Raw genomic sequence first — 27,768 nt, 5'->3', positions numbered from 1 at the left:
AGATTTTAGGGATGATGTCATCTGCATTCCTTCTGGTCTCCTGACCATCTTTGACCACTATGGTCACTTCAGAATTTGCTTAGAATTCAAGATACATTCACATTTTGGTGGCAGCCACTTACTAGTGTAAACCGGCCTATGCCCTCATTCAGTGGCCATGTCCTGGACACTGTCATTCATCTTTCAGTGCAGTTCTCAGGCTTAGCCAACCACTGGTCCAGAGTCCCACTGGCTGACCCATTCTGACATTGCAATGGCCCAAGTCCTTCCAAGAGATCCCGGGGGAAAACAACAGCAACCAAAGAGAAAGAAAAGAAAAATATATATATTTATAAAGAAATGTAAATAAAGAAAACAATTGCAAAAAGTTTCACCTCCTGGTGACACCGGGCATGCAAGGGCACATGGGCATCCTCTACATCATAGGAGCTAGGCACCCATTTTATAACCCATGTGGGGTGACCAGGTCCCTTTTAATGCCAGTGTGGCCACCATGGTGGGCTGCCCACCACTTGGCAGGCCCTTCCATGCATGGCCACCTATGCCACTCCCTTTTCAATCTCTCTTGGGTTTGGCGCAACCAGCAGCAGCAGCACAGTCTCTCCTGCTCATTCTGTATGGCCAGTCCTGCACCCACCTGTTGTGCAGCTGTACGACTCAGCCCCCTGCTGTACGACAGGTGTATGACCACCTGTACAAGCTAACTCCGCCTTCTTTTGACGCGGGCCAGCACCTGAACAGCATCTGCAGCTGTAGTATGGGCTGTGCATGCTGCTATACGGCCTGTATCCTTTGTTTACTTCGTCTCTGCTGCTGGCAACTTCATTCCCTTTTGTGCCTGGGTGTTTTTGAAGAAACTGCCTATTTCTGTTGCATAGACAGCCACCCTATGTGCTTGAAGAGTGCCCGAGGATTGCCATAAAATCTATGAAGAGTACTTAGAAGCTGTTGAAGACCAGGGAGCATTGCCGTGGGTGCAATCTTACTTCTTGTGAGATTGGGCTTGACTTAGTGGCTTGGGGCTTGGAGCATCTATTTTCATATTGTTCTTGGAAATCTGATGCTTGGCACCCTTACTCTTGTATGTTGTAATATGCAGCGGAAGTCTTCGTATTGGAGGATCCTGTCACACAAATGCTCACACCATCTTCTGTATCCTGAGTTTCGTGAGTTTAGCAATCCACTTTAATACTTCAAACTTTAGAGAGATATGAGAGAGAGAGACGAGAACTGTACAGCAGATTGGGTCCCAAATTACCCACTGAAGGGGCCCCTATCCCGTTACCGAGATAGTATTTGCTTTATTACTTTAGAGAAAATGACTGTGGACTGTAGATAAGCCAAACGCAAGATCTCGGAGGATCGGAAGCCTGGCTGAACTGTACATGGCTGTAGAAACACCTCAATGAACTGATCTCGAGCCTATGCACTCTTCCCAAAGGCATGAGGAAGGGCTGCACACCTGAGGCTGAGAGAGGACTGCAGTGGACTGTTCTAAGCTATGTAACTATGCTGTAAATGCTTATGAATGATATGTTACCTTCACCAGATGACTGTTGCATGTATGGATGATGCACAGAAGGCGGGGTACTGTTGCAATACTGAAAACTGCTGTAGATCTGCAAACTGTAGGGCTGAAACGCAGACTGTAGGCAAACGCAGGTCTGTATGGACTGAATTGCTGCTGGTGGTGATATGGGCTTAAACGCAGAGGGTAAACTGCTGTCCTGGTGCCTGGAAGGGTGCTGTATGCAGGCGCCTATGGCTGTAGGGACTGAACTGCTGCGTTAAGGTACTGATTGGCTGCGCTTGATGACTGTAGGGACTGTATTGCTGCTGAACTGCTGTGTAAGACTGCTGACTGAAGCAAACGCTGGTTCTCAAAGGCTGGAGAAGCAAACGCAGAAGCTTCAAGAGGGATGGATTAGTCTATGCTGAAGCCGGGGAATGCTCCTAATGCTGAGGATGAAGATGCCTAGCTCACTGAAGACTGAATGAATGTCTAAGCCCTATGCAAGCCTATTTATACTAACTAGAGGCTGGTCAAGTTAGCTGGTCATTTATTTAATAAAGTTTATGTTTATAAATGACAATAAATGCTAAATAAATATCATAAAATATGGAAAAAATACTAGATAAATCCTAGTAAATTCCCTAAGGCTTCTGGGATGTTCTAAATGATGCACAGGCATATGAATGCATGTTATGCAAAATGCAGAGTGCTTTCTGATGCAAACCCTAAGGTTTCTACTGACTCTATATGCATGAATGATTCGGGTTAAGGGACTTGACTGACTGACTAACCCGCTAAGGCTGAGGAATAACCTACGTAGCTCGTGCCTGACTTATCCTGGATTGAGGATGTACAATGGGGTCACGGCGTACGACAAATATCATCCTACTGGGTTCTAATAATGTACAAATGTTGCACTGCTGATGATGAGCCAGTTTGTCACCATGCACTGAGTGCAGAGTGCATGTGACATATCTCCAATTTCTCTATTGGAATAAAGCTATTCCTTAGGGCGGGGCCCGGTTGGTCCGGCCCTAGTGTGGTGTGCCACATTACATTGGGAGCCCAAGCTCCCTTCCTTCCCATTGTGGTGGAAGGAGTCCTTTCTTGTGATTAGTCGTGATTATTTAACCATTAAAAGACTAATTTTAAGACAACAATTAACCAACTCCACTTAACACAAATCAGACATTGATCATTAACGAGGTTAATTAAGGATGGCTGGCTGCTCTCCTTCACATATTAGTGCATCACAAGAGGCACCCTTGGCTGTCCAACTGGAGGTGGATCCACATCAAGCCATGGTGCACAAGGAGCAAGAGATGGAGAGACTTTGGAGGAGGATTGAGCAAGAAGCGGTTATCAAGCAACTTAACTACATTTTCAGTTTTGGCAAAGGGCATGAATGCCAAGCCTCGTGAGCTTGCCCTGGCATATCTCATCAAGAGAGGGAAAGTTGAGACAAATGAGGCAGGGGAACTTGCCCTTGTGAAGCCTCCCAAGTTAAATACCATGGGGGCTGCTGCCCAAACAGCCCATGCAAGCGTGAGAACCGCACCAACATTGTGCCAGTGTGTTCTCCCTCTCCCCGTTGACCCATTGCATTAAATCCTATCCATGCAACCCATAGTGAATCTATGGAAACGGTTGATGAGGGGCACAACGAATCTCAGGCTCATGTGCATCCAAAGAGCCCAATGTTTGGGGCTAGTTTGAGGATGCCTATGCAGGGTGAGGGCAAGATGCCCATGAATGCCTTGGACAACACTAAGAAGAGTGCTATGGATGCATGTACTGAGCCAATGGTTAGCAACAAAGGCAAGAGGAAGATGCCCATGCTCGATGAAGTAATTATGCTGGAGGATCTTCACCCATCTCCCAAGAAACTCATGGAGTTTAAAATGGGCGACGAGCAAGTGAAGTTTGATGATTACCATGGAGATTTGTATGTGGACAAAGCATTGTCCATCTCTCAATTTGAGGCAGTCTTCTTGGAGGAAGACTACACGGAGAAGGCAAAATTGAGACAGGTGGGCTATCATCTCAAGGGTACAACAGTTCTTGGTGGTTGGCCGAGAAGCTCACCGACCGAGCCCCCAATTTTCTATAACACATTTTAAAAAAAATGATTGGAAGGTGAGAACTACCCGGGCACACACGGACTTCATCCAGTGTTGGCAAGCTTTCTCCTTATCTTCTCGAGACTTTGGTTGCTCAATTCATGCCTCTTGAGCTTGGATCGTTTTCTTCAAGGGTCGCCACCTTTTAGTATGGGAAGCCATGACTGTTCATTTTTTAAATCCAATAATGTTTTTTAAAAACATTAAGGCTCTAAAGCCTTAGCCTCATATGTATTAAGGCTTTTACAAAAGTCTTCCCACGGGCTATGTAAGCAGCCCGCCCACCCTAAACAGGCCGCCCACGCATCTGCAAGGCAACAAAGAAAAAAACATGACTAGCAACCCTCACGTATGCAAATGCGGCTAGCCTAAAAAAACCCACCTGCATGGCGTTTTGGGGCTCCCGCATGCAGTCGAGTATGTCACGATTGTGACTTAGTTCATTATACACAGTCTCCTCGTGGTTACAGATACTGAAGTGACATGATTACAGAGGACCCCTACACTCGGATGGTCACGACTATTCGCTCTAGAGACATGCCTCTTCATCAAGAGCCACACTCCTTCGATGACTGGTCACACCCCTTCGCTCTAGGGTTGCAACTCTTCATCCAATGGTTGCAGCTATTCGTCCAAAGGATGTGTCTCTTCACCTAGAGTCATGACTATTGGTCATGGGATGTCTCTTTTCATTCGTGTCTCTTGGACTCCTATATAAGGAGCCTGTCGTATCACAGTTTCAATCAATCAATCAAACATCTGTGTTCAAGTCTCTCGAGTCTACTTTCAGTCTTAAATACACAGATAAGTGGATGAAATACTAAGTAATAACAGTAATCCTCACAGTGGTATCAGAGCAAAATTTTTTCCCGGGCCTACGGTTGTGAGCCTCTCACCCTCTCCGCTCTACTCCTCTACCCGGCGTTGTATGGAAGCAGAAGAAAGATGGAACCTACATCTACGAGTATGAGGTAACCTAAACCTTCTTTCTCAATTCACATATAGAAGACAGATGCACAGATGTGTGTGTGGCGTACCCGGTGAGGAGATTTCCTGCTGGTAGCCCTTCGTGTGCCTCTTCATCGGGTTGTGCCCTTTCGTGCATGGGTTCGCATCCCTTCACACGAACGGTCATCAAATCAGCCCGGCAGGTACCCCTTCACCTTGGCGGCACCTCTTCGCTATTCCCCATGGCTGCGCACCTCTTGGTCGCCTGTGCATAAGCGCTCGTCATACAAATCAGCCAGCGCAGGTCCTTTTACGCGCAGCCCTTCGTGGGTTTAATAAACGGCGACCTTCCTAGCCGGCCAGCCCGTTAATCAACTTGGGCGGCCCTTTTTATTAACCCACGTGCCCTTTCGATAAGTCAAAAAAAAAAACAAAGCGAATATGGGGCCAGCGCAACGAATTAGTCCGCCGGCCAGCCCATTCGCTCCTCTCGCACGCTGTTCTAGGGAAGGTTCGCTCCTCTTCCACGCTGCCACGCCAGGGAATTCTCTCCACTCTGGCACACATTCCCCTTCTCAACCAGGCGTCCAATGGAACCCAACAGCAATCAGCCAGAGCTTTACATCTCGTACATAGACGAGGTCCCGGAAGCCATCTTGCCTGAAAATCCTCGCCCAGCCCCAGAAATAATTATAATACCCGATACACCCACACCGGAGCCCGCCCCATTACTCGAACCCGAACTTGTTCCGTCTCCAGTTCATGTACCAGGTCCCCTGGACTATTTATTATACGTCAGTCACACCGCCACGCCACTCAGTTACAGGCGTGGGTGATCTGGCATATTTACTTGACGTGTCCAGCACACCATCTTGCTCATTACGAGTTTATTTTGGGACGGTACCCACATCTTGCATATTTCCTGGACGAGTGCCGTGTGGATGCAGTAAACCGAATCATCTCGCTTCAGCCCTTGGTTCGAGTATACAGCGAGCTCATTGTGCCAGATTACACTCCCTTAACCCCCTGCAGAGACACCTCCTCTCGACGAGGTGGAAGACTTCGAGCCTTCGGAGTTAGGCTCCAATTTCTTAGCAGAATTGGGAGACGATTCACTGTCACTCTCTTCTCCAGCAGTACCACATATTTCACCAGCTTCTCCGCGCTACTCACTCTAGCAGATCCAACATGCCATCTATCTCAGAGGAGGAGGGCCAGCAACAAGACGAGCAAATGCAGGCCATTACATCATTACGCGAGCAGATGGAGACACTTCAGCAGACCTTTTCGACAAGTCTTTCTACCATCAGCAGACGACTCGACCAGTTGCAGCGGCCCCATCCAACGCGCACACCAGCCAGTGATCCACAACCATCTTCTTCAGAGACTTCGGTAGCAGAAAATGAAGATGAACCAGATCCAGCGGCCGAGGTAAACAATGCAGAACTCCAACTTCTTTATAAAATATTTACTGTTGCACAAAAAAAGAAACTCGATGTCAAACTGCCTGCCCCTTATAATGGTCGCCGCGACAAGCGCGTGCTTGACCAATGGATATTCAAAATGGAGGTATATTTGACCAATACCGATTTGGTCGAAAGCAAGAAGGTGGCTTTAGCCAGTTTACTACTCAAGGATACAGCACTTCTATGGTGGCAACGACGTGTTGCAGATGGTAAGCACACTCCTACTTGGGATAAATTCCGGCGCGCCCTCCGCAAGGCCTTTGAACCTGCCAGTGCGGACTACCATGCCCGGTCTGCTCTCCGCTGCCTGAGGCAAACAGGATCCTCAGCCACATATATCACAGAGTTCCAACGTTTAACTCTGGAAATTGAGAGCCTCAGCCCCGCTGACAAGCTACACAGCTTCATCGATGGGCTTGAACCCAACTTACAGGAAGATGTGCAGAAGTTTAACCCTCTCACCATAGATGCTGCCATTGCCTATGTAGAGCGCCTTGGAGATCTACGACGACAACCCAGGACATCCTTCTTTGGCAATCGGTCCTCAAACAGTGCCCGTTTCTCCCAGCACAATCGCAGAGGAAATTTATCTCAACCTGAGTCTCAATATTCCCAATCCTCTGGTCAGCAATCTACTCGGCAACAGCCCTTTCGGCCTAGATTTTCAGGTTAGGCAGCAGCCTCCCAAACAGGATCCTCTTCCAACAACAACAATCGGAATCGAGGACGCAACTGGCAAGGTCGCCGACCCAACAATCGCCGCAATTTTCGCCGCGATACCTCAGCAGGTCAGCAAGCCTCTACATCGGCACCTTCAACCTCTCAAGACAACTCTCCAGGTCTTTGCACAATTTGCAATGGACCACACAGGTGGTATGAGTGCCCAAAGCGTAATTCTCGCCAGAATTCCAACATGGAATGTTTCCCAGAAGGTGAACATGGACATCATCATCCTTCTGCGCCAGAAAAAGGCAAGCAGGTGGTTCATGCAGTGCGAGTTTCTAAAGTTGTCAGTGCTTTAATGTTAAATGCCCACAACCATACTTCAGTGCCTGTTAACCTTTCCAATCAAGTTTTGAGCTTATTGGGATTTATTGGCCAGCATCCTATCAATGTTCTTGTTGATAGTGGATGCTCAACTAATTTCGTGGGAACTACTCTCGTCAGCAAGTTGCGATTACCTACTCAGCAGAGTGCGGAAGTTTTCCAAGTGGAACTTGTAGATGGTTCTTTCTTGCATTGCAGTAAACGGATTCAGCAGTTGCATTTTTAGATTCAGGACTATCAGGATCAGCTGAATTTCTCTATTATGCCTTTGTCACACTATGACATGATCCTTGGACAGTCTTGGTTATATGAGTATGATCCTTTGATCAGCTTTCGAGATCATTCCATTCGACTTTATCATAATCATCGAGAAATGGAATTACGAGGTCTGTTTAATTCTAAGCCGATTACTGTGGTTTCTGCTATGCAAGTCAAACACTTAGTGCGTAAACGCGACAGCACTTCTGCCTTAGTTATGTTGCGAGAAGCAGAAGACAATACAGTGGACCAATCGGAATCCTCGCCATCAGATATTTCTTATTTACAGCAGCCCTTCTTTCAACCTTATAAGGATTTATTTCCTGACGAGCTGCCAACGACATTGCCTCCTCGACGTTCTATAGATCATACGATTGATCTAATTCCTGGACAACCACCGCCAGTTCGAGCTCCTTATCGAGTTTCTTATTCAGAATCTCAAGAAATTCAGAGACAATTGGCAGAGTTGTTGGATAAAGGTCATATACGTCCAAGCAAAAGTCCTTTTGGTGCTCCAGTTTTATTGGTCAAGAAGAAGGATGGATCTATGCGACTTTGCATTGATTATCGTGTCCTTAATAAGCAGACAATCAAGAATAAGTTTCCCTTGCCTTGCATCGATGAGCTCTTTGATCAGTTGCTTGGTGCGAAGGTATTTTCGAAGATTGATTTGAAGTCAGGCTATCATCAAATCAGGATTCGAATTGGAGATGAGTATAAGACAGCTTTCAGAACAAAGTATGGACATTATGAATTTTTGGTCATTCCTTTTGGGTTAACCAATGCCCCAGCTACTTTCATGACTTTGATGAATGACATCTTTGGTCCTTACTTGGATAAGTTTGTCATCGTTTATCTAGATGACATTTTGGTCTTCAGTAAGACTTTAGCCGATCACAAGCAGCATTTGCAGATTGTCTTCGAAGTACTCCGTACGAATGTCTTGTACATCAACAAGAAGAAGAGTCAGTTTTTCAAAGATCATGTGGAATATCTTGGACACATCATCTCTGGACATGGTATTGCAGTTGATCCTAAGAAGATAAAGATCATTGTTGATTGACCTTTGCCACTTACAATTTCAGATGTGCGATCTTTCTTGGGATTAGCGAATTTTTACCACACCAAGGTTCACAAGTTCTCAGATATTGCTGCTCCTTTGACGGCCCTTACAAAGTTAGATAAATTGCAATGGTCACTTGAAGCTGAAAAGTCCTTTAATGATCTTAAGCATGCGTTGACAACTACGCCTGTTTTGGCTATTGCGGATCCAACTCAGCCGTTTGACGTCATGACAGATGCTTCGGATAGAGCATCTGGAGGCGTTCTTATGCAGAATGATCGTGTTATTGCTTTTGATAGTCATAAATTTTCGGCTATTCAAATACGATATCCCGTTTATGACAAGGAATTTTTGGCAATTGTTCATGCTTATAGAACGTGGAAGCATTATCTTCTTGGTGCAGATTCAGTGGTCAAGACAGATCATCAGTCTTTGACTTACATCTTTACTCAGCCAGTGATGAATCCTCGTCAAGGACGATGGGTTGAATTTTTGGCAAATTTTCACATGGCGATACTCTATGTTCCTGGATTACAGAATGTGGTAGCAGATGCTTTGAGCCGCATGCCTCGAGCTACGAACTTTGCTATCTCAAATGTGCAGATGGAGATTCCTGCATGTTTTAAGCATGAGTATTTGACAGATAGAGACTTTGGAGATGTCTTTCGAGCTCTCAAATCTCTTCATCCTACTGTTGCAGAAATGAATATGTTTGCCGCATATACAATTGCAGATGATTTACTTTATTACTTAGATTGCATTTGTGTTCCTCACAATGCATCTTTGCGGAAACTCCTTATTCAAGAGCATCATGAAGTATCCTTTGCAGCTCATCCTGGAATTAACAAGACATATCGTCTGTTATCAGCAACATACTTTTGGCCACAGATGCAACAGGATGTTATTAAGTTTGTTAAAGCTTGTCACTCTTGTCAAATTATGAAAGCCTCACGACAACTTCCTCAAGGATTGCTTCAGCCTTTGCCAGTTCCTCAGGAAAGATGGGAAAGCATAAGCATGGATTTCATCACTACTTTGCCGCGTTCGCAGAAAGGCAATGCTCAAATTTTAGTAGTGGTCGATCGGTTTTCCAAAATGGCACATTTTATTCCTTGCAAGAAGACAGTTTTTGCTCCAGATCTTGCAGCGTTGTTCGTACAGCATATTTTTAGAATTCATGGATTGCCAAGATCTATCTGAAGTTTACTGGACATTTTTGGACTTCCTTATTCAAATCTCTTGGTACGAATCTCTTGTTCAGTTTTGCTTATCATCCTCAGACAGATGGACAGACAGAACGGGTAAATCAAATTTTGGAAGAAATGCTTAGACATTATATTCAGACAAGATTAGCTTCTTGGGAAGAATATTTGCCTCTTGTGGAGTTTGCTTATAATAATTCTCCGCATTCAGTCACTGGAATGACTCCTTTTCAAGCAGCATATGGTCACACTCCGCTTGTGCCTACAAACTTTGTTCTTCAACACAAGGTGGCATTAGCAGATCAGTTGATTCAAGAAATGCAAGATATTCTTGTGCAAGTTCGAGACAGACTGGTTCATGTTCAGCAGAAGTATCAAAAGTATGTGAATAAGCACAGAAGGCATACTGAGTTTCAAGAAGGTGACTTGGTTTTGCTTTATGTTGCACCACATCGATATAAGACAATAAAGTCAGTCTTTCCGAAGTTGCGACCGCGTTTCTATGGTCCATTTAAAGTTATAAAGAAGATTTATAAGTTGGATCTTCCACCATCTTGGGGAAAAATTCATCCGACATTTCACATCTCTTGGCTCAAGGAATACATACAAGGAGATTCATCTATTCCGGAGTTATCTTCTTATGTTCCTGAGATTGAAGATGATCACATTATTCTTGTTCCTGAGAAGATTCTTGACGTTCGTCAGAAAGAAACAAGACGGAAGATTACTACAAAATTTCTTGTTAAGTGGATGGACTTGGATGAGTCAGATTCTACTTGGCAGACAGATGAAGAAATGCAACAATATCCTCAACTCCTCCAAGAATTCTTTGGCAGACGACCGACTCTCATTTAATCACATGGGTTTTATTTTAAATGGGAGAGAATGTCACGATTGTGACTTAGTTCATTATACACAGTCTCCTCGTGGTTACAGATACTGAAGTGACATGATTACAGAGGACCCCTACACTCGGATGGTCACGACTATTCGCTCTAGAGACATGCCTCTTCATCAAGAGCCACACTCCTTCGACGACTGGTCACACCCCTTCGCTCTAGGGTTGCAACTCTTCATCCAATGGTTGCAGCTATTCGTCCAAAGGATGTGTCTCTTCACCTAGAGTCATGACTATTGGTCATGGGATGTGTCTTTTCATTCGTGTCTCTTGGACTCCTATATAAGGAGCCTGTTGTATCACAGTTTCAATCAATCAATCAAACATCTGTGTTCAAGTCTCTCGAGTCTACTTTCAGTCTTAAATACACAGATAAGTGGATGAAATACTAAGTAATAACAGTAATCCTCACAGAGTAGCGTTTCAAAAAAAAGACGTGTGCTCCTGGCTTGTCACATACATAGCACAAGCCTCCCTCCTCTTCATGCCTACGCAAGTTAGTCTCTGGTCTCCCCCTTCAGCACACGGTTCCTGGCCTGCACGTGTTCATGGTGTTGTTCCAACTTTCTAGCATTGCAGGTCTTCATTATTTGCAGCTTCTGCTTAGCACCTGACTCCTGCAGAACCTGCAGTCAGTTGGGCTTATGTTAGCATATATCATCTCCTGTTGGTGGCTTTTTTGATGTCTATGGGGGCCATTTCCATGCTCTGGCATTCCCCATATTTTCCCCCTATCTTATGGGTCTTTGATGTGGGTTGCCCACCCTTTTTATGGTATTTTTACCTATTTTCAGGTTGTGTAGGAGCCTAGGAGGCAGTCGGCCAGCTCATATAGGGTGTATATATATGTTGCCCTCTTCCTCACTTTTTCATCATTCTTGATCATCACTTTGGTGAGCACTGCCTACGGAGTCCACTCCTCGCCTACGGGTTGGTTGTATCCACTCTTTTCTTGAGGATTAGTGCATCAGCGTTTTGTTGTTTTCTCTCCTCTCTCTCTTGAAGCTTCAGTGTTTTTGTCATTCGTCTACATCTTTCTGCTGCCCTATGACATGGTATCAAAGCTTAGAGATGTCTAGACCTGGAATCGCTGATTGGTGCTGATTTTCTGCGTTTTCACGCAAACTCGGTGCTGCCTGCAGTGGTCCATACCTGCGTTTTCTTCTTTGGAGGGAAAGATCTACATTTTCTGTGTTTTTTCTCCTCTCTACTCTCTTTCTATCACGCCCACCCTCCCTACAAGTGTAGAGAGCAGCTCTTGGGGTGTTTTGGTGGCTGCTAGAGGAGGTACATCATGGCACTCATCCAACCTCGGGCGGTTCAGATACTGACTCTTCTGAATTTTCCTTTAGATGCCAAGTTGGATGGCACAAACTACGACATCTGGAAAGTCATGGTGGAAGCAGTCTTGGAGACTTATGATCTTCTGGAGTTCATTACACGACTGGTCCTCCGGCCCAACCCGGGCACTGCAGAGGATGAGGATACGAGGGATGCCCTTACGCATGAAGCTGCTCTATGGGATCGGCTTAATGCCCAAATACTGGATGATATCTTGGGTTCCTGCAATGGCCTAGATGCTATGCATGAATGATGTGCAATATGCAGGATGCTTTTTGATGCAAACCCTAAGGTATCTACTGACTGTATATGTATGAATGCGTCTCTTTAAGTGGGTTAAGGGACTTAGACTGACTGACTGACTTGCTATGGCTGAGAATGACCTACGTAGCTCGTGCCTGACTTATCCTGGACTGAGGATTATAATGGGGTCACGGCGTACGACAAATATCATCCTAAATGGTACTAATATTGTAACAATGTTGCACTGATGATGATGAGCCAGTTTGTCACCATGCACTACAGTGCAGAGTGCATGTGACATTCCCTCGTGCTTAGGTTGGCAGTAGGTTCATGGCTTCCAAGTAGTCCGCCAACAACTGGGTGTACTCTTGAAAGAACTCCTCGTCTAGCCATACGGCTTCGTGGGTACCTCGATCTCGGAATTTCGTATAGAACTGATGTATCCGTCGACCGGAACCATGCTTCCAACGATGAAGAAGGATCTGCTCGAGCTTGATAACTTCTGCTTCGTCTACCACGTCTGGCTACTGTTCATCTGAAACATCAAACACTTCTGGTCCAACATATGGTTTTAGCCAAGAAACATGGAAAACATCATGCATTGTCCAACTGGTAGGCAATTTTAACTTCATGTAGACACTTTGTTTCATGATACGCAGATAGACCCAATCCTCTTCCTTGAAGTGGACATCTCGTCTAGACTTATTCGCCTGTCTGCTATATGTTCCTGTGCTTTGGTCAGGCGGTCCTTGACTGACTCAATGATCTCGGAAAATGCCTCCGTGTTTTTATCAGCCTCTAGAGATGGATACATCAATCTCGTCAAAAGAGAAGAGAAACGTTGACCAAAGGCTGCTTTATATGGAGTCCGTCCGACACTGGATGAATGAGTGTCGTTCAAGATAGCTTGGACCAATGGAAGATAATGTTCCCATTTGGACTGCTGGTCATGACAATATGACTTGAGAACATCAAAGGCCAATTGGTTATATATTTCTATTTGGCCGTCTGTCTGTGGATGGAATGCACTAGACAATACTGCAACTTAGTTCCAAAGTTTTCAAATAATGCCCTCCAGAACTGCGAGGTAAACTTGGAATCTCTATCTGATGTAATGGCAAATTGGGTACCAATGCTTGAGAAACAGACGGGCTACGTCCTCGGCTGTGGCCGTATGCTTGCATGGGATGAGCATGCAGAATTTACTGAAGCGATCCACAATGGTAAAACACTGAGTGTTCCGAGATCCGGTGGATGCTGGTAGAGGCCCTACAAAGTCCATAGATATGTCGATGAAAGATCCGTCGGGGATAGGCAAAGGTTAAAGTAAACCAGCCTTCTTTGTATTAGGAACCTTTACTTTTTGACAAATCTTATAGGCTTGAACATGTGAATAGACATCACGCCTCATCTTTGGCCAATAAAAGGGCCGTTCTAATTTCTCGAGGGTATTGTTGATACCCCTATGGCCTCCAACTAAGGAGTCATGGGCATCATGGAGAAGAGCGGAACGCTTTTCCCGAATGACATAGCGGCGGTTCTTGAAGAACAACCAACCGTTTTGTACTGAATAATGGCCTGGCTCAGAATTGAGGGCCAAATTGTACTGAGTACCAAACTCAGGGGAGTCGACATACTAATCTTCTATGCTATTTAAGTCTTTTCCAGAGATGTTGAGAATGGTAGACTCCTGAATGGTCTGGATGCTTGTCTTTCTACTAAGAACATTTGCTACTGGATTATGCTGACCAGGGATGTACTTGATCATTCCTCCAACCTGGTAGAAGAGCTGACCTTGTCTAGTGTGCTGATCACTCCACTGGGCACTTGGCATCGTCGGGAGCCACTTAAGTGCTTGGTGGTCTGTGGTGACTGTGAAAATGCATCCATAAGGAACATGTTTCAAATGTTTGAGAACTGACTGCTTGTCATGTGCAAGTTTGCCCATGGACATGTCCAGAAGCTAGTCCAAAAGGGGCAGCGAGGAAAAGATGACTAGAACTAGGATTTTGAGCACAAAGTGCAGATGTGGCAGTATGGGACTAGGAGAAGGACATGAAAAGGATGTTGTCGGCTACATGAAGGGTCGGTCGGCTGAACCAGAGCATTGTTGGACTCATTCACTCCATTAGGGAGTGGGTCCTTTTGTGTAGGACTGTTTTGGGTGATTACACCTTTTTTTATGAAGGCAGCCCATGGCTGTAGATTTAGGGTACCTTTTTGTACCATATGAATATACTGAATTTCCAGCTCTCTCTCTCTCTCTCTTTCTCTCTCTCTCTCTCCCTTCTGTCTGTGTTTTTGCATCAGCATGTTCTAAGTGGTGTTTAGGGTTGAAAGAAGACTCTCAGAGCTTCTGCATGTTACATTGGTATCAGAGCATCAGGCTCAGCAAGGCTAAACACTGATTCAGTCCCATATGATGGTGTACAGGTCCAAGGTACAGGAAAGTGCACGGGTACGAAGCCCAAGGCAAGGAACACAAGATCGGGAAGAGCTCCCAGGAGGTTTGTTGGTGGTGTTCCACAAAGCTAGAGGGGATGGCAGTCCTGTGAGCCAGATAGGTTTTCGAGAAACGGTCCCCAGGGAGGATGATCCTCCAAGGGGTGATGTGAGAGTGCCAGACTCATTTCTCAGGAATGAAGACCAAGACAGTGTTCAGAGTTAGGGCAGGAACGGATTGGGGATTGGATGGAACAGATGCATAGATCTTATTTAGAGTCAAAGTGGTTTTGGAGATCGGGCTGGGTTTCAGAGAAAAGGGTTGCCAGAGATGGATGGATGATAGAGGGACTTTGGGAAAAGAATGGGATGATGACAGTCATCCAAGAACAGGTTGGAATCCTGTCATCAAGGTTAGCAGAGGGGGATGTCATGTGCAAATTTGCCCATGGACATGTCCAGAAGCTAGTCCAGAAGGGGCAGCCAGGAAAAGATGACCAGAACTAGGATTTTGAGCACAAAGTGCAGATGTGGCAGTATGGGACTAGGAGGAGGACATGAAAAGGATGTTGTCGGTTGCATGAAGGGTCTGTTGGTTGAACCAGAGGAGAGTCGGCTGTACCAGAGGAAGGCGGCTGCAGGCGCTTCAATATTTGTGGATTTATGACCAGTCGGCTGGCCGACCAGCAATCGGCTAGCACTCCAATGGTCCAAGAGGCCTATAAATAGGCGCATGTGCTCATTGTTGGACTCATTCACTCCACTAGGGAGTGGGTCCTTTTGTGTAGGACTGTTTTCAGTGATTACACCTTTTTTATGAAGGCAACCCATGGCTGTAGATTTAGGGTACCTTTTTGTACCATATGAATATATTGAATTTCCAGCTCTCTCTCTCTCTCTCTCTCTACTCTCCCTTCTGTCTGCGTTTTTGCATCAGCATGTTCTAAGTGGTGTTTAGGGCTGAAGGAAGACTCTCAGAGCTTCCGTGTGTTACACTGTTGTTCTAGCTTGTCTTCGAAAGTCTTGGAAAGACAAGAGGGAAACTTGCTAGGAGGTTCTGCCCTAGGGACCGAATCGATATGATGATCCACAGGATGAGAGGATGGGATACTGGGTGGGAGATCATCCTTAAAAATGTCTGAATGAGAAAGGAGATCTACCAACTGAGGGACCGAAGAAGATGAGACAACGGTTATCGATGAGATAGAAGCTATTTGAGCATAAATCAATGCTCCTTCTGCTCCCTTGCGGATAGCTCGTGGGGTCTGGAGATGAGAAATCATAGGAACGCCAAGAATGCTTCTATCTTCCCGAATCATGATAGGCTCAGGAAAACCTTTAGAGATAATAAAGGTGTCCTGTCCCCAATTGGGAATAGGTTCATACTGATGAAACCACTGGATTCCTAAGATCATGTCACATCCCAAAAGAGGGGAGAGAATGAAATCTCGCTGGAATGAGGCCTTTTGAACTTGAAAAGAAAATTGTTGTATCCTTTGAGATATGTGGGTGCGAAGACCAGGGGTAAACCCGTCTACCTCCAAATGATAGGGCACCAAGGTACAGCTCATGTTGGTAGCCAATTGGGGAGAACTTCCCATGGCAAAAAGGATTATGAACTGGTGGCCCTTGGTAGAGCCATAAGCTTGGATCAGGCTTTTCTGTGTGGTTGTAGCCTCACCCTCCTGCTTAGCATCAAGTACCACGGATGGCATGGGATGCATAGAAGGTAAGATCTGAACCGCATTGGTGGTAGCAGGCGGTGGAGGAGCGGGGGATACTGTGGCAACTGTGGCAGAAGGCTCTTTGGAGGCTTGCTCCGCTTGCCTTTTTGGACAATCCTTCTTACCATGCCCAATGGTATGAGAGAAAAAACATCGGTTTTCTGACTGATACTGTCTTTGCTCCTCTGGAGGAAGATAGCCTCCAGTGATGCCTGCTTTAGCCTTTTCCTCAGGGGTTTTCTTAGGCTTGGATTCCTTACCCCCTGAACTAGAGCTAGGACTGTTATTTGTCTTTGTGTCTTTAGAAGACGGAGTACCTTTCCGTGGTTGGGGTTTGGTACCGGATTTGGATGACTGCTTGGGCTTCCCTCCGTTCATCTTCATTTCTTCATTCTGAGCGACAGTCAAAGCTTGGTTATATGTACGAATGTTAGGATCCAATCCACGAATGAATTGCTCCATCTTGGCCTGCGCAGATAGCCCTAATTGCTGTGCTAAAGTAATAACCTTGCCAGAGAACTGAAGCACTGGGATCTGTTCTGTCTGAGTCGATAGAAGTTTAGAACTCATCTGCCAGACCGGTCATGTACTAGGGCGGGAGGAATCTGGTCTTCAGGTCATGGACAAAGGTATCCAAGCTAAAAGTTGTGACACCTGTGGTCTGGTCTGTATAAAGATTAGACCAACGCTGCCACCAAGTGACTGTCTCACCAGTGAGATGGGGAGCCATTATGTGGACTCTATCCTGAGGATTTGTGATCCTAGCTAATGGCAAATGAGCAGTAAATTGATGAATAAACTGATTAACTGCTAAATGATCACACTTACCATCATACTTACTGAAATTTGGTTGACTGCGAATGATGGTAGTTGATGCTGCGGATTGCTGGCTGGTGGCACCTGAGGCGGGGGATGCTGAAGAGAGGTGCTGGTATCTAAGATGAATGGCCTCCTTTTCCCTTTGGTGCTCGAGTAACATGTCACGTGCATCCCGCAATTGGATGCCACGTAGACATTTCTGTACAGAAGGTGCAGGACCTAGGATGGTGAACTGGTCCCATGTGAGCTCAGTCTGGGACGAGTCGGCCAGGGATCCATCTCAGTCGTCCGAGGTGAGGTGTGCATTGTCCTGCACATGAGTCCAAGGTCAGGTGTGCACTGTCGTGCACATGAAACAGTGCCAGTCCGCGTTGTGAGTCTCCCTCTAGAATGATGTCAGTGATTCTGTGTATCTGGTATGGTACCGGATGCCAGATCACTGAGTAGATAGTGGTTAGGGAGCGGAGATACTCCTATTTTTTTCTTTTCCCTTTATAATTCTTTAGTGATCCTTGCAGCTACCTTTTTCTTGGCCAAATACCCCTATTTTTACCTTTTTCCTTAATAAAATTTTAATGATCCTTACAAGTGCTCCACCCATCCTGGCAACTTTTCTTTTCCCAATTCAATCCTTATTGTATTCTCAACTTGCTTTGATGTCCTCGACTTTTTCCCTTGCACTTGCCATCACTCAAGTAATTACCTTGGCCTCGCTTAGCCGACGAGTTCAGTCCGCCACTTGATTCATCGCTTCTCGGAGCCAGTAGAGATGGCCATGGCCGCCTCCCCGGTGAGGGCTCTCCCGCCAGAGTCGCTAGGTGGCCCCGAGAATCTTGGGGCAGCTAGTGGATTACAGTTTCTTCCGATATCTCCCTGTCAAAGGAACTAACATTTTCGAGGAGACGGTGGCTCCCATTCGGATTTGTGTGGTGTTACCTCACTCTAAGCCATCCACGCCAGAGAGTGGCGCAATGATCTTTTCTTCCCCTCGAGTGTAGCCCCCTGGAACGGATTGGGACTCGGAGTCGGCGTTTGCCGCCATCCAGGGGTAGGCAGTTGAGCTTTCTCATCATTTTCATGATCTGTGCATCATTGATGTGCTTACCCATCTTTGGCCTTTGGCTCGGATGGAGCTGGGAGGCTTAGGCCACAGAGATCAGGACGGGGAGGTGGTGTCCTCGAACTTGGAGGTGTTGCTCTTTGTGTTCCTTCATATCTCAGTAGCAATACCCCTTCGCCCCTCCTACAGATACTTGCATTACGACAGGTGGAGCTCTGATTATGCTTACTCTGGAGCTCGTACAGAGTGGCGTCACATGGAGGACAAGATCCACGCCCACCTAGCACGCCTTCGTCCTAGGATTGACTGTGACCACTCCCCTTCGAAACCCATGCCCAAGCCTCTTTGAGTGGAGGGCTTTTCCGATACTTCTGCTGCCCACAGAGATTAGATATCGGATTGCCTCATGGAACATCTAGGGTTTGGGGGAGCCTCATTGTTTTCAAAGGCGTGGCGTCCTTAGAGGAGAGTAGGAATTGGGGGACCCATTGATATTCCCTTCCTCCAGGAGCACCATCTTTTCGAGGGGCATACCCGTTGCTGTGGGAAGATTTTACCAGGCATGAGTCACACTTTTTGGTCCCCCTCTTTTGGCCCCTCCGGGATGCAGGGGGGGGTTTATATTTTTGTTAGCGAAGGAACTAACATTTTCGAGGAGATGGTGGCTCCCATTCGGATTTGTGTGGTGTTACCTCACTCTAAGCCATCCACGCCAGAGAGTGGCGCAATGATCTTTTCTTCCCCTCGAGTGTAGCCCCCTGGAACGGATTGGGACTCGGAGTCGGCGTTTGCCGCCATCCAGGGGTAGGCAGTTGAGCTTTCTCATCATTTTCATGATCTGTGCATCATTGATGTGCTTACCCATCTTTGGCCTTTGGCTCGGATGGAGCTGGGAGGCTTAGGCCACAGAGATCAGGACGGGGAGGTGGTGTCCTCGAACTTGGAGGTGTTGCTCTTTGTGTTCCTTCATATCTCAGTAGCAATACCCCTTCGCCCCTCCTACAGATACTTGCATTACGACAGGTGGAGCTCTGATTATGCTTACTCTGGAGCTCGTACAGAGTGGCATCACATGGAGGACAAGATCCACGCCCACCTAGCACGCCTTCGTCCTAGGATTGACTGTGACCACTCCCCTTCGAAACCCATGCCCAAGCCTCTTTGAGTGGAGGGCTTTTCCGATACTTCTGCTGCCCACAGAGATTAGATATCGGATTGCCTCATGGAACATCTAGGGTTTGGGGGAGCCTCATTGTTTTCAAAGGCGTGGCGTCCTTAGAGGAGAGTAGGAATTGGGGGACCCATTGATATTCCCTTCCTCCAGGAGCACCATCTTTTCGAGGGGCATACCCGTTGCTGTGGGAAGATTTTACCAGGCATGAGTCACACTTTTTGGTCCCCCTCTTTTGGCCCCTCCGGGATGTAGGGGGGAGTTTATATTTTTGTTAGCGAAGAGCAGCTCTTGCCGGCAGTAGTTTTTTCAAGGATCATTGACACAGGTCGGGCTCATTGGTTATTGTCGGGGATTGGCGAGGATTGTGTGGGCTTATATACTCCGAACGCCGCTCTGCAGATAGAGCCACCTTTTGGAGTACAGTTCTTCGGTCCCTTCTTGAGGCCGACTTTTGGTGCATGGGTGGGAACTTTAACATGATAGAGTTAGTAGAGGATAGACTTGGAGGAAACATGGCTACAGTTTCTGGCTCAGAGTACTTTGCTTGGGACGAGTTGATCCTGGTACTTAGGGGACAAGACCCTCGGCAATTGCTAGAGTTTGGACCCAACCTTGGGAGTCTGTGCTTCTCAAGGTCTGACAGGAGGAGCACTGGCCCCAATCTTTCTCGACTTGATAGATTCTATGTGGATGAGTGGGCTTGCGGTCGTGGGGGCATGATTGGTATCTTGGCAGGCACTACTTTCTCTGATCATGCTCTAGTTATTTTGTCCTCGGAGGATATCCCTGGAGGCAGGACAGACACTTGAGCACTAGGATCTCGGACAGCCTCATACAGGACTCTGAGACATGCAACAGGATAGAGCAGATATAGGAGGGGCTGGATTTTCTCTCAGGTTCTACCACAGGCACCTTGGATGTAGGCCTTGGCAAGATTAGCAGTTTATTGCTGCAGGCAGCACAGAGTAGATTGGCTGGATTCCGTGAGCAAGAGAGGAGCATTCGTTGGGGCATTGATTCTCTCTAGCAACTTCAAGAGAGTTCCCCAGATAGCCCGTGGATTGAGGGTCAATTGGCTGTCGCCCGTATAGAGCTTAGATCTATAGAGGAGAGGAGGGTAGAGTACAGATACCATGCGAGAGCTTCCTTTTGGACCCAGGCCAGTGATAAGAGTCATTGGGGATTTCTTTGAGATTGCAGGCCCCCACATGCAGAGAGATGGTATTCGCAGGTTGCGAGGCCAGGATGGATCTATTGTTTCGGATCCCCCATGTGAGAGACATAGCCACAGATTTTTTCAGAGGGTCTGACTCACTTGATTCCTAAGGAGGGTGTGACAGATTGGAGATTCGGCAGAGAGGCTTGTAGAGGGTTTGATTCACTTGATTCCTAAGGAGGGTGGTGACAGATTGGAGATTCGGCAGTTGAGACTTATCACCCTCCTTGGGACCGCCTACAAGATTTTGGCTAAGGCCATCAGCCGGAGACTTCAGCCCTTCCTCCCCGATTTGATTCATGATACTCTGACAGGTTTTGTTCAGTATCGGAGCATTCTAGCTAACATCTTCACGTTTTGAAAGGTGATAGCTTCGGCCAGGATGCGGTAGTAGGATCTCATTGTGCTCCTTTTGATTTTGAGAAAGCCTTTGATAGGGTTGACTAGGGCTTTCTGGAGGGCATGATGTCCCAGTGGGTTTTCCAGTGGAGTGGATCCGTTGTGTTTTTGGACTTTATTTGGTCTCTCACAATCAGGTTCTCGTTTAGGGAGCCAGAGGTGATAGATTTTCCCTCTCTCGCTCGGTCCAGTAGGGCTGCCCTCTAGCACCCTACCTCTTTCTATTTGGCACCAAGGCCATGAGTAGTTTTCTCTCAGCTCAAAAGACTGGGCTCCAGGGACTGTGTCTCCCCATCCGTACTCAGGAGGAGCTGCTAGACTTACGAGTTCACAAATGACACAGCACCATACTTATCTGGAGATGTGGGGAATCTTCAAAGATTTGCAGAGGCGATTGAGATCTTCTATCGCGCATCAGGAGCGCAGATTAACTGACACAAGTCGTGTGGTTTTTGGGTTGGCTTTTCACTCACCTCGACTTGGCGTCTGATTGAGGCTTTCCAGTGGATCCCGAGGGGCATGCGAATCTGTTATCTTGGGTGCCAAGTGGGCATCCATATCTCCCCAGAGCAGCAGCTAGCCCCTCTTCTTCTGAGCATTCGGAAGAAGCTTTTGTACTGGAGTTCAGCGAGGCTTTCCTTAGCGACCGAGTGGTGGCAGCAAACCGGGTTATTCTTGCCACCATGTGGTATATTATATCTTGTTGGGCCTTCTCTCAGGCCTACATTGGTCAGGTTCAGTGGTTGATCCACAATTTTCTGTGGGCAAGGAGCAATGGGAGGCTTGCCCGGGCCAAGGTGGCCTGGAGAGTGATCATACAGCTCGCCACAGAGGGGGCCTAGGCATCATTGACCCCGCCATTTAGTGTCGTGCCCTGTTGGGCAAGTTGATTGTTAGAGGACTTTTTCCAGGCGGCAAGCCATGAAAGGATTTCCTCTTGGCTAGGATTTGGCCCATCACACGCCTCATGCGGAACCTAGGGGAGTGGACTTGGCTCAATCCTGCAGACCTGGAGGAGACTAATGGTACCCCGTTCTTTGCATACACCACACGGCTAGGTCGAAGGATCCAGATGCTTGAGGTTGAGGGCACCCTGGCAACAGCAAAACACTGGCAGTCTCAGGGCCTCTCATTGCGCTTTCTCTCAGATTTTTGGAAGTGGCTCTAAGACAAATTCCGACCTCGGAAGATCACCCTCTTTTATGGTTGTTGGCCCATTGGAGTTTGGCGGTAGACTAGCAGCATGTCTGAGATGTGGCCATCCCCAGGAGTCTTAGCAACATTGTCTTTGGGATTGCCTGAAGGCTCAACGGGTTTGGCAGCGGATTCTCCGCATCTTCACTATGGATAGGGTCTCTCCCCGTACGATTACATGGGGCACTGTTACTATTACATGGGGCACTGTTGCTTGGGCCATTGAGGCCAAGGTGGTCATGGCTTATGAGGAGGAAGGTGGGGGGCTAGCCCTTAAGGTCTCTCACCTGCGCATCTCGATAGTGCTAGTTCCAGCCCCATCTTCTAGTCACTAGACTCCTGGTTCGTGCCAGAGATGGGAGATAATTGTTGCATGGCACGTCTAGAGAGCTCGATGCAGCGAAGCCATCGAAGGCACCCACACTCCGCCGGCGGAGTCCATCGGGAGCATCTGGCTCGACATCATTCATACCCTCTGCGGATAGTGCAGAAAGTTTCAAGGTGGTTATGACCGTATGTGGAAGTGTTGGGAAGCCTTCCTCGGGCTCTGGCGACATGGTCCTTTTCTCAAAGATAGTGGTGGTGAGCCCACTTGGCACTACAAACCACTTGTGTGGTTATTCCCTCCCTCACCCCTTGTATGAGATAGCCTTCTCATAGAGCGGCCATCCGGAGGAAAAGTGCATCCCTTCCCCTTATTTTGTTATTGATCCTCACTCTGTACATGGAGGCGAGTTTGTATCTAGCCTTTGAGGCTGTTTTCTGTTAACTAATAGAAGGATCCGTTTCCGGAAAAAAATTAAAATCACAAGGTCTTGTACAATATCAAAATATCAAATGAGAAAACCAAATAAGGTGGTGTGCCTTTCATTCCATTATAGATATTTACAAAAAAATGAGAAATCAGCCAATGAGGGGATAGCTCAAGTGGTGAAGGTGTTTGCCTAGGACCAAGAGGTCTTGGGTTCAAAACCCCCCTTGGTGCTTCCTTGGCGGCATCGCCTACGGGTGGATAATTAAGCGCCTATGGGCGGTGAAAAATCGGTTAACTATGGGAGGATCTTGGGCCTAAGACCAATCAGGGAAAAAAAAAAAGGAGAAATCAAGGGCTTTTCACTCACCCTCCTAACCCTAACCCTACCTGCAAAATACCCATATTTGGTGCCCTTTTGGACTAAAACAAAGTCTAAAGTCTAGGGTGCGGGTGCAAGGGAGAAACGAGAAGTGTTGTTGGGAAAACATAGAAGGTGGGGAAATGTGCTAGTTTGAAAATGGAAATGGAAATATGGCTGAATTCACACCTCACCCCCCCCCCCCCCCCCCCCCCCCCCGAAAAAAAAAAAACACACACACACACACACACACACACAAACAAACCCCCAAAACAACAATGCGTGTTCTAGCCTTGAGGCCTCCTTTTGTGTATGTTTCCCTAACTGCTTGTGATCTGCTGGGTTCATTTCCACTGCATGCTCAGTAAGTATAGAAGCTTGTAACGTGAAGCTTATATTTAATAGAAGCATAGCTGTCAAAACGCCTCAACAAAATGAAAACGGCAACGCCCAAAATATTTCGAAAACTAAAACAGCCATGCCGTGTCATAGGGTTAACTGCATTCTATAATCATTATCACGTGTTGTTGATGAACGTGCAAGGTTGCGATCCGTTCCAAGGCACACCATTAGCAACTAAGTAGGACATTTTTGTAAGGCCAAGCGTAATACAACGTGGCCTTTCCCAAATTGCATGCCAACACTTTCCAATGTTTCTATCAATGTGGTTGGAATGGGTTGGCTGCCAAGCTGGGATGGTGTCAACGGGGTTTGCAATGATCTCTCGGGCAAAAATGTGGACCAGTTTGGGATCCTGCCATCATTAAGTTTTGACAACTTTGGATAGAAGCCTTTGTGCTTTAGAGGCAGCATGCATAACTAACTTGCAATACATGCAGCATGCCATCACATAGACTGTGCCATGTTTGAGAGGATGCTTTGCTGTGTTTGCATTTATTTTTTAAAATTACAAATTTCTGTAGTGCACTTCTCTACTTTGACTTTATAATTTATAACATCTGGACAGTTTTAGATTTGGTCTATTTTTGCAATTTTCTATCCTTTTTCAAGCGCAATATCAGGAGCGTGATAAAGGGTGTTTTAATGCAGGTTTCTGAGGTAACTCGTAATCGTAGTACAATCTTTGTGCCTGCTGGGACTGCGGATGGGGAAGGTTGGGCAGCCTTTCGGGATATTCTTGCAGAGATTGAAGGAGGTCGGCATTTGCTTGCACCTGATAACAGATCAGTTGATCTTCAGGTGAAGGTTTTCTTCTAAATATTCACTCATGCTTGTCACATGCTGGTGGTTCTTATGGCTGAGCCACATGCATGGCCTTCTAGGCATGAATGTATGATGCATGCATGCAGGCACTTGCGGCTAGGCAGACATGCAGAAAGGGGAGAAAAGGTTTTGTTATTTCAGTGTCACATTGAAGGAATAGGAGACCGATCATTGCATGATTCAGTTAGAGACAAGAGGAGTTGAAACAGAGACCTCTTTGACACGAACAATGAGTGTATGTGTGCGCATGTGTGTGTGTGTGTGTGTGTGTGTGTGTGTGTGTGTGTGTGTGAGAGAGAGAGAGAGAGAGAGAGAGAGAGAGAGAGAGCATCTACTAAAGACCCAATGGGCCTATGAGACCAAAGTGATGCAATAATGTTCATGGCATATCTCATCATGGGAACCCAAAATAAATAGAACAAATCAAAATTATCTCACTCACCTTTTCTACACTTCGCTAATCTCTTGGCGCTTCGCTTTCCAAGACGAATTGGCGGGAGTGGCACAAAAATGTCCATGGATATCTCATCATGAATACAAGGAACATGAAACATGAGAGGAGCATCAGGCTCTCTGAAGAGTGTGTGCTCCCTCTTGGAGGACTCCTCTTGTGGGTGGTGCCAACAAGCCATGGGCCTTCCATGGAAGAACTTGGTAGACCAGTATGTTGAACCAATGAAGGAGAGTAGGAACTACCCAGAGAATCTGGTGGAGAGGGACTCCATGAAGGAGACTGTTGGTGACGCGAACGTCATCTCTCGTGCCGACTAGCAGAATGCTTTGAGAGACAGTTGCTCAGATCGGGAGCGGTGCTCGTCCAATTGCTAGATTTAGAGCAGGTGCCATTTGTGCCTCCATATGAGCAGCCTGCGCATCCATATGCCTTCCTGCTGGCAAACAATGCCATGATTCATTCTGCATCCATGATGACAGCTAGGAACCCGTGATCAATAAGGAACCCCAAAAAGACTTCCTCAAACCTGACCTTGTGCATTCCTGATTCTAAGGGGGCTATCCGAAACAAGCAATCAACGCACCCGGGTGCCAAAAAATACAATTTTACAGCTTCCTAGGCCAAACTAACCACAATCTCACTTTCCCCCAAACCCGGATGTCCTGCTGACTCTATGGGTTCTATCCATAGTCCGTGTAAAAAACCGCGTCTCTACCTGTGTAAGTCTTTGAGAGAGAGAGAGAGAGAGAGAGAGAGAGAGAGAGAGAGGTTTTCATATTTTTTTTGGGAAACAGGAATCTTCCGTGCCATCAGAGCACATAGCAGTGCACTCATTGGGTGTCATCTTACCGAGTGGCAATTCACAGGCAGGATCCTCTGGGAGCCCTGTAGATGATGGCTCTGTGGTCTTGCCTTCATCCAGCAGTGATGCAGGTGGGACATTTTCGAAAGTTCTTCGAGCTGAGCAAAAGAAGTTCTTCTTTGATCTCGGGAGTAATGCACGTGGGCAGTACCTGAGGATTTCAGAGGTTTGTGCTATGTCCATATGATAAGAGCTTGCCTTCTGTAAATACTGTGTTGGTCTTTATTCTTGAATCTTTATGGGATGTAAATGCAGAACCTTATGGATGGGCAATCTTACCTGTCTGATTCCCTGCCCATCCAATATGGGCGGGCAGGTTCTTTGACCAGCCTAAGCTTGGAGTGTTGCTAACCTTTGGGGGTTTTGGAGCTACAGGTGACAGGTGCTGACCGCTCGGCAATCATTCTTCCAGTATCAGTGTTGGAGCAATTTTATGAGACAATCGGTCACTTTGTAGAAACAGTCAGAAGCCAGGGCATGCCTGGGCCAGGACTTGGCAGGGTTCGACCTGTGGCACCCCCACGGAAGTGGAGCGAGGGTTAACTTTTCTGTTAAAAACAAGTGGCAAAGCTTAGCAGTGTACCTTCAAATTTTTGGCTTGTCCTATCCTTGTATCCGTATTCTTCTAAGTTAACTTACTGGGAAAATCGAAAGTGCTCAAACTGGACCAACAGTTTGGGTAGAGCCTTTTATCCTGGGAGGCACACCATGAGATGATATTGTCTAAATGAGATAATTTGTCACACTATACAGTTATAACACCACAGTTCCAATGGTGAGTCTGGGTGTAATAAGGTGGCATACCACACACAGGCACCACAGTAACAATGAAGGGGTTGGCTTTATTTTTCTTTGTTTTTTGGGTTTGTTTGCTTTTAAATAAGAATGCTGCCTGCATACTGGGGTGCCTAGAGCAAAATTGTTAAGGCTTCAGAAGAAACGGCGTCAAGGGTGGAGGTTATAAAGGATTGACACTTACCGAGCCAGTCTTTATTTATATGTATCTAAATGCTTTGTCAGCAACATGTCAAAGGCTGTGTGTGTTTTTTTTAAAGTTTATCTTGGCATCAGAAAATTAACTCGTTTTAAAACACATCTGTCTATTCCATTTTTCCGATGTGTCGTGGAACATTTCTGTGATGATTCTGTGGCCTCAACTTACTTTTATTTTGCCAGTTAACCATGGCTGTCATATCCCAAGGGAATGAAACCTCAAAACGTTTTGGCAACAACATGAAAACAAAAATTGTTCTCAACTGTGTCCCAGACACCCTCACATGTTTGAAAAGGATCAGGTTGATGACCATGCAAGGTTGCAACTGAAGGAAGAGTTGGTTGAAGGTACACCACTATGGCAACGAGACGTCCTGTTATGATATCAGGCTTTGTCTCACTGGCTCTATGTTACATCGACCACCAGGTTTTGCAGTAGATGTGCGCTTGAGGGAATGGAACTGCACTCCATGGTGTTGAAATTACTTCAAATCAAGACACTTATCCTTCCTGAGATTTGTGTGCCCAAGTGTGTTTCAGACCCTTGTAAAATTTAGTTTTAGAATGTGCAACTATTAGTTGTCTTCCTTAGATATTGTCCTCTCGAGCTACTTGCCTGGGGCTCCACCTAGGGTTGGCACAATCTCCTGAACTCGCTCGTGTACCTGGCCTATTTTCCCTTTGCTGACGCCTGCATCTGCTTGAATAGTATCTGCAGAATATGTATGTGAGTGCACATCAATGCTAGCTCAATGTCTTGATGAATGGGCATATGCACATTAATGGATGTGAACATATGTGTTTTGCACATCAATGCTAGCTAAGGACATAAATACATATGCACAACATTTCCACATCCATCAATGCTAGGTCAATTTCTTGACGAATGTGCATATGCACATAAATGTATGCCTATGAATGGATGTGAATATATGTGTTTGTGCATCAATGCTAGCTAAGGATATACATAAATATGCACAACATTTCCACATTTAT

General features: G+C 46.4%; 1 protein-coding gene and 1 pseudogene across 3 annotated transcripts in view; both read left to right on the top strand.

The window, feature by feature from the left end:
- Nucleotides 1-26,872, top strand: part of LOC147616967 (transcription factor Pur-alpha 1-like) — a 30,173-nt gene extending 3,301 nt beyond the window's left edge. For all 3 annotated transcript variants that reach the window (XM_086776617.1, XM_086776616.1, XM_086776615.1), the window contains 3 exons: nucleotides 24,290-24,439; nucleotides 25,712-25,945; nucleotides 26,155-26,872. In XM_086776617.1, coding sequence (XP_086632743.1) covers nucleotides 24,290-24,439; nucleotides 25,712-25,945; nucleotides 26,155-26,322 — 552 coding nt within the window. In that variant the 3' untranslated portion in view covers nucleotides 26,323-26,872. The remainder of the gene's footprint in view (nucleotides 1-24,289; nucleotides 24,440-25,711; nucleotides 25,946-26,154) is intronic.
- Nucleotides 4,634-5,777, top strand: LOC147616968 (uncharacterized; annotated as a pseudogene).
- Nucleotides 26,873-27,768: the final 896 nt, after the last annotated feature.

Source organism: Cibotium barometz, chromosome 37, assembly GCF_041138505.1.
Source record: "Cibotium barometz isolate CiBa-2024 chromosome 37, ASM4113850v1, whole genome shotgun sequence".
Taxonomy (NCBI): domain Eukaryota; kingdom Viridiplantae; phylum Streptophyta; class Polypodiopsida; order Cyatheales; family Cibotiaceae; genus Cibotium; species Cibotium barometz.
This window is presented reverse-complemented; position numbering and strand designations above follow the sequence as displayed.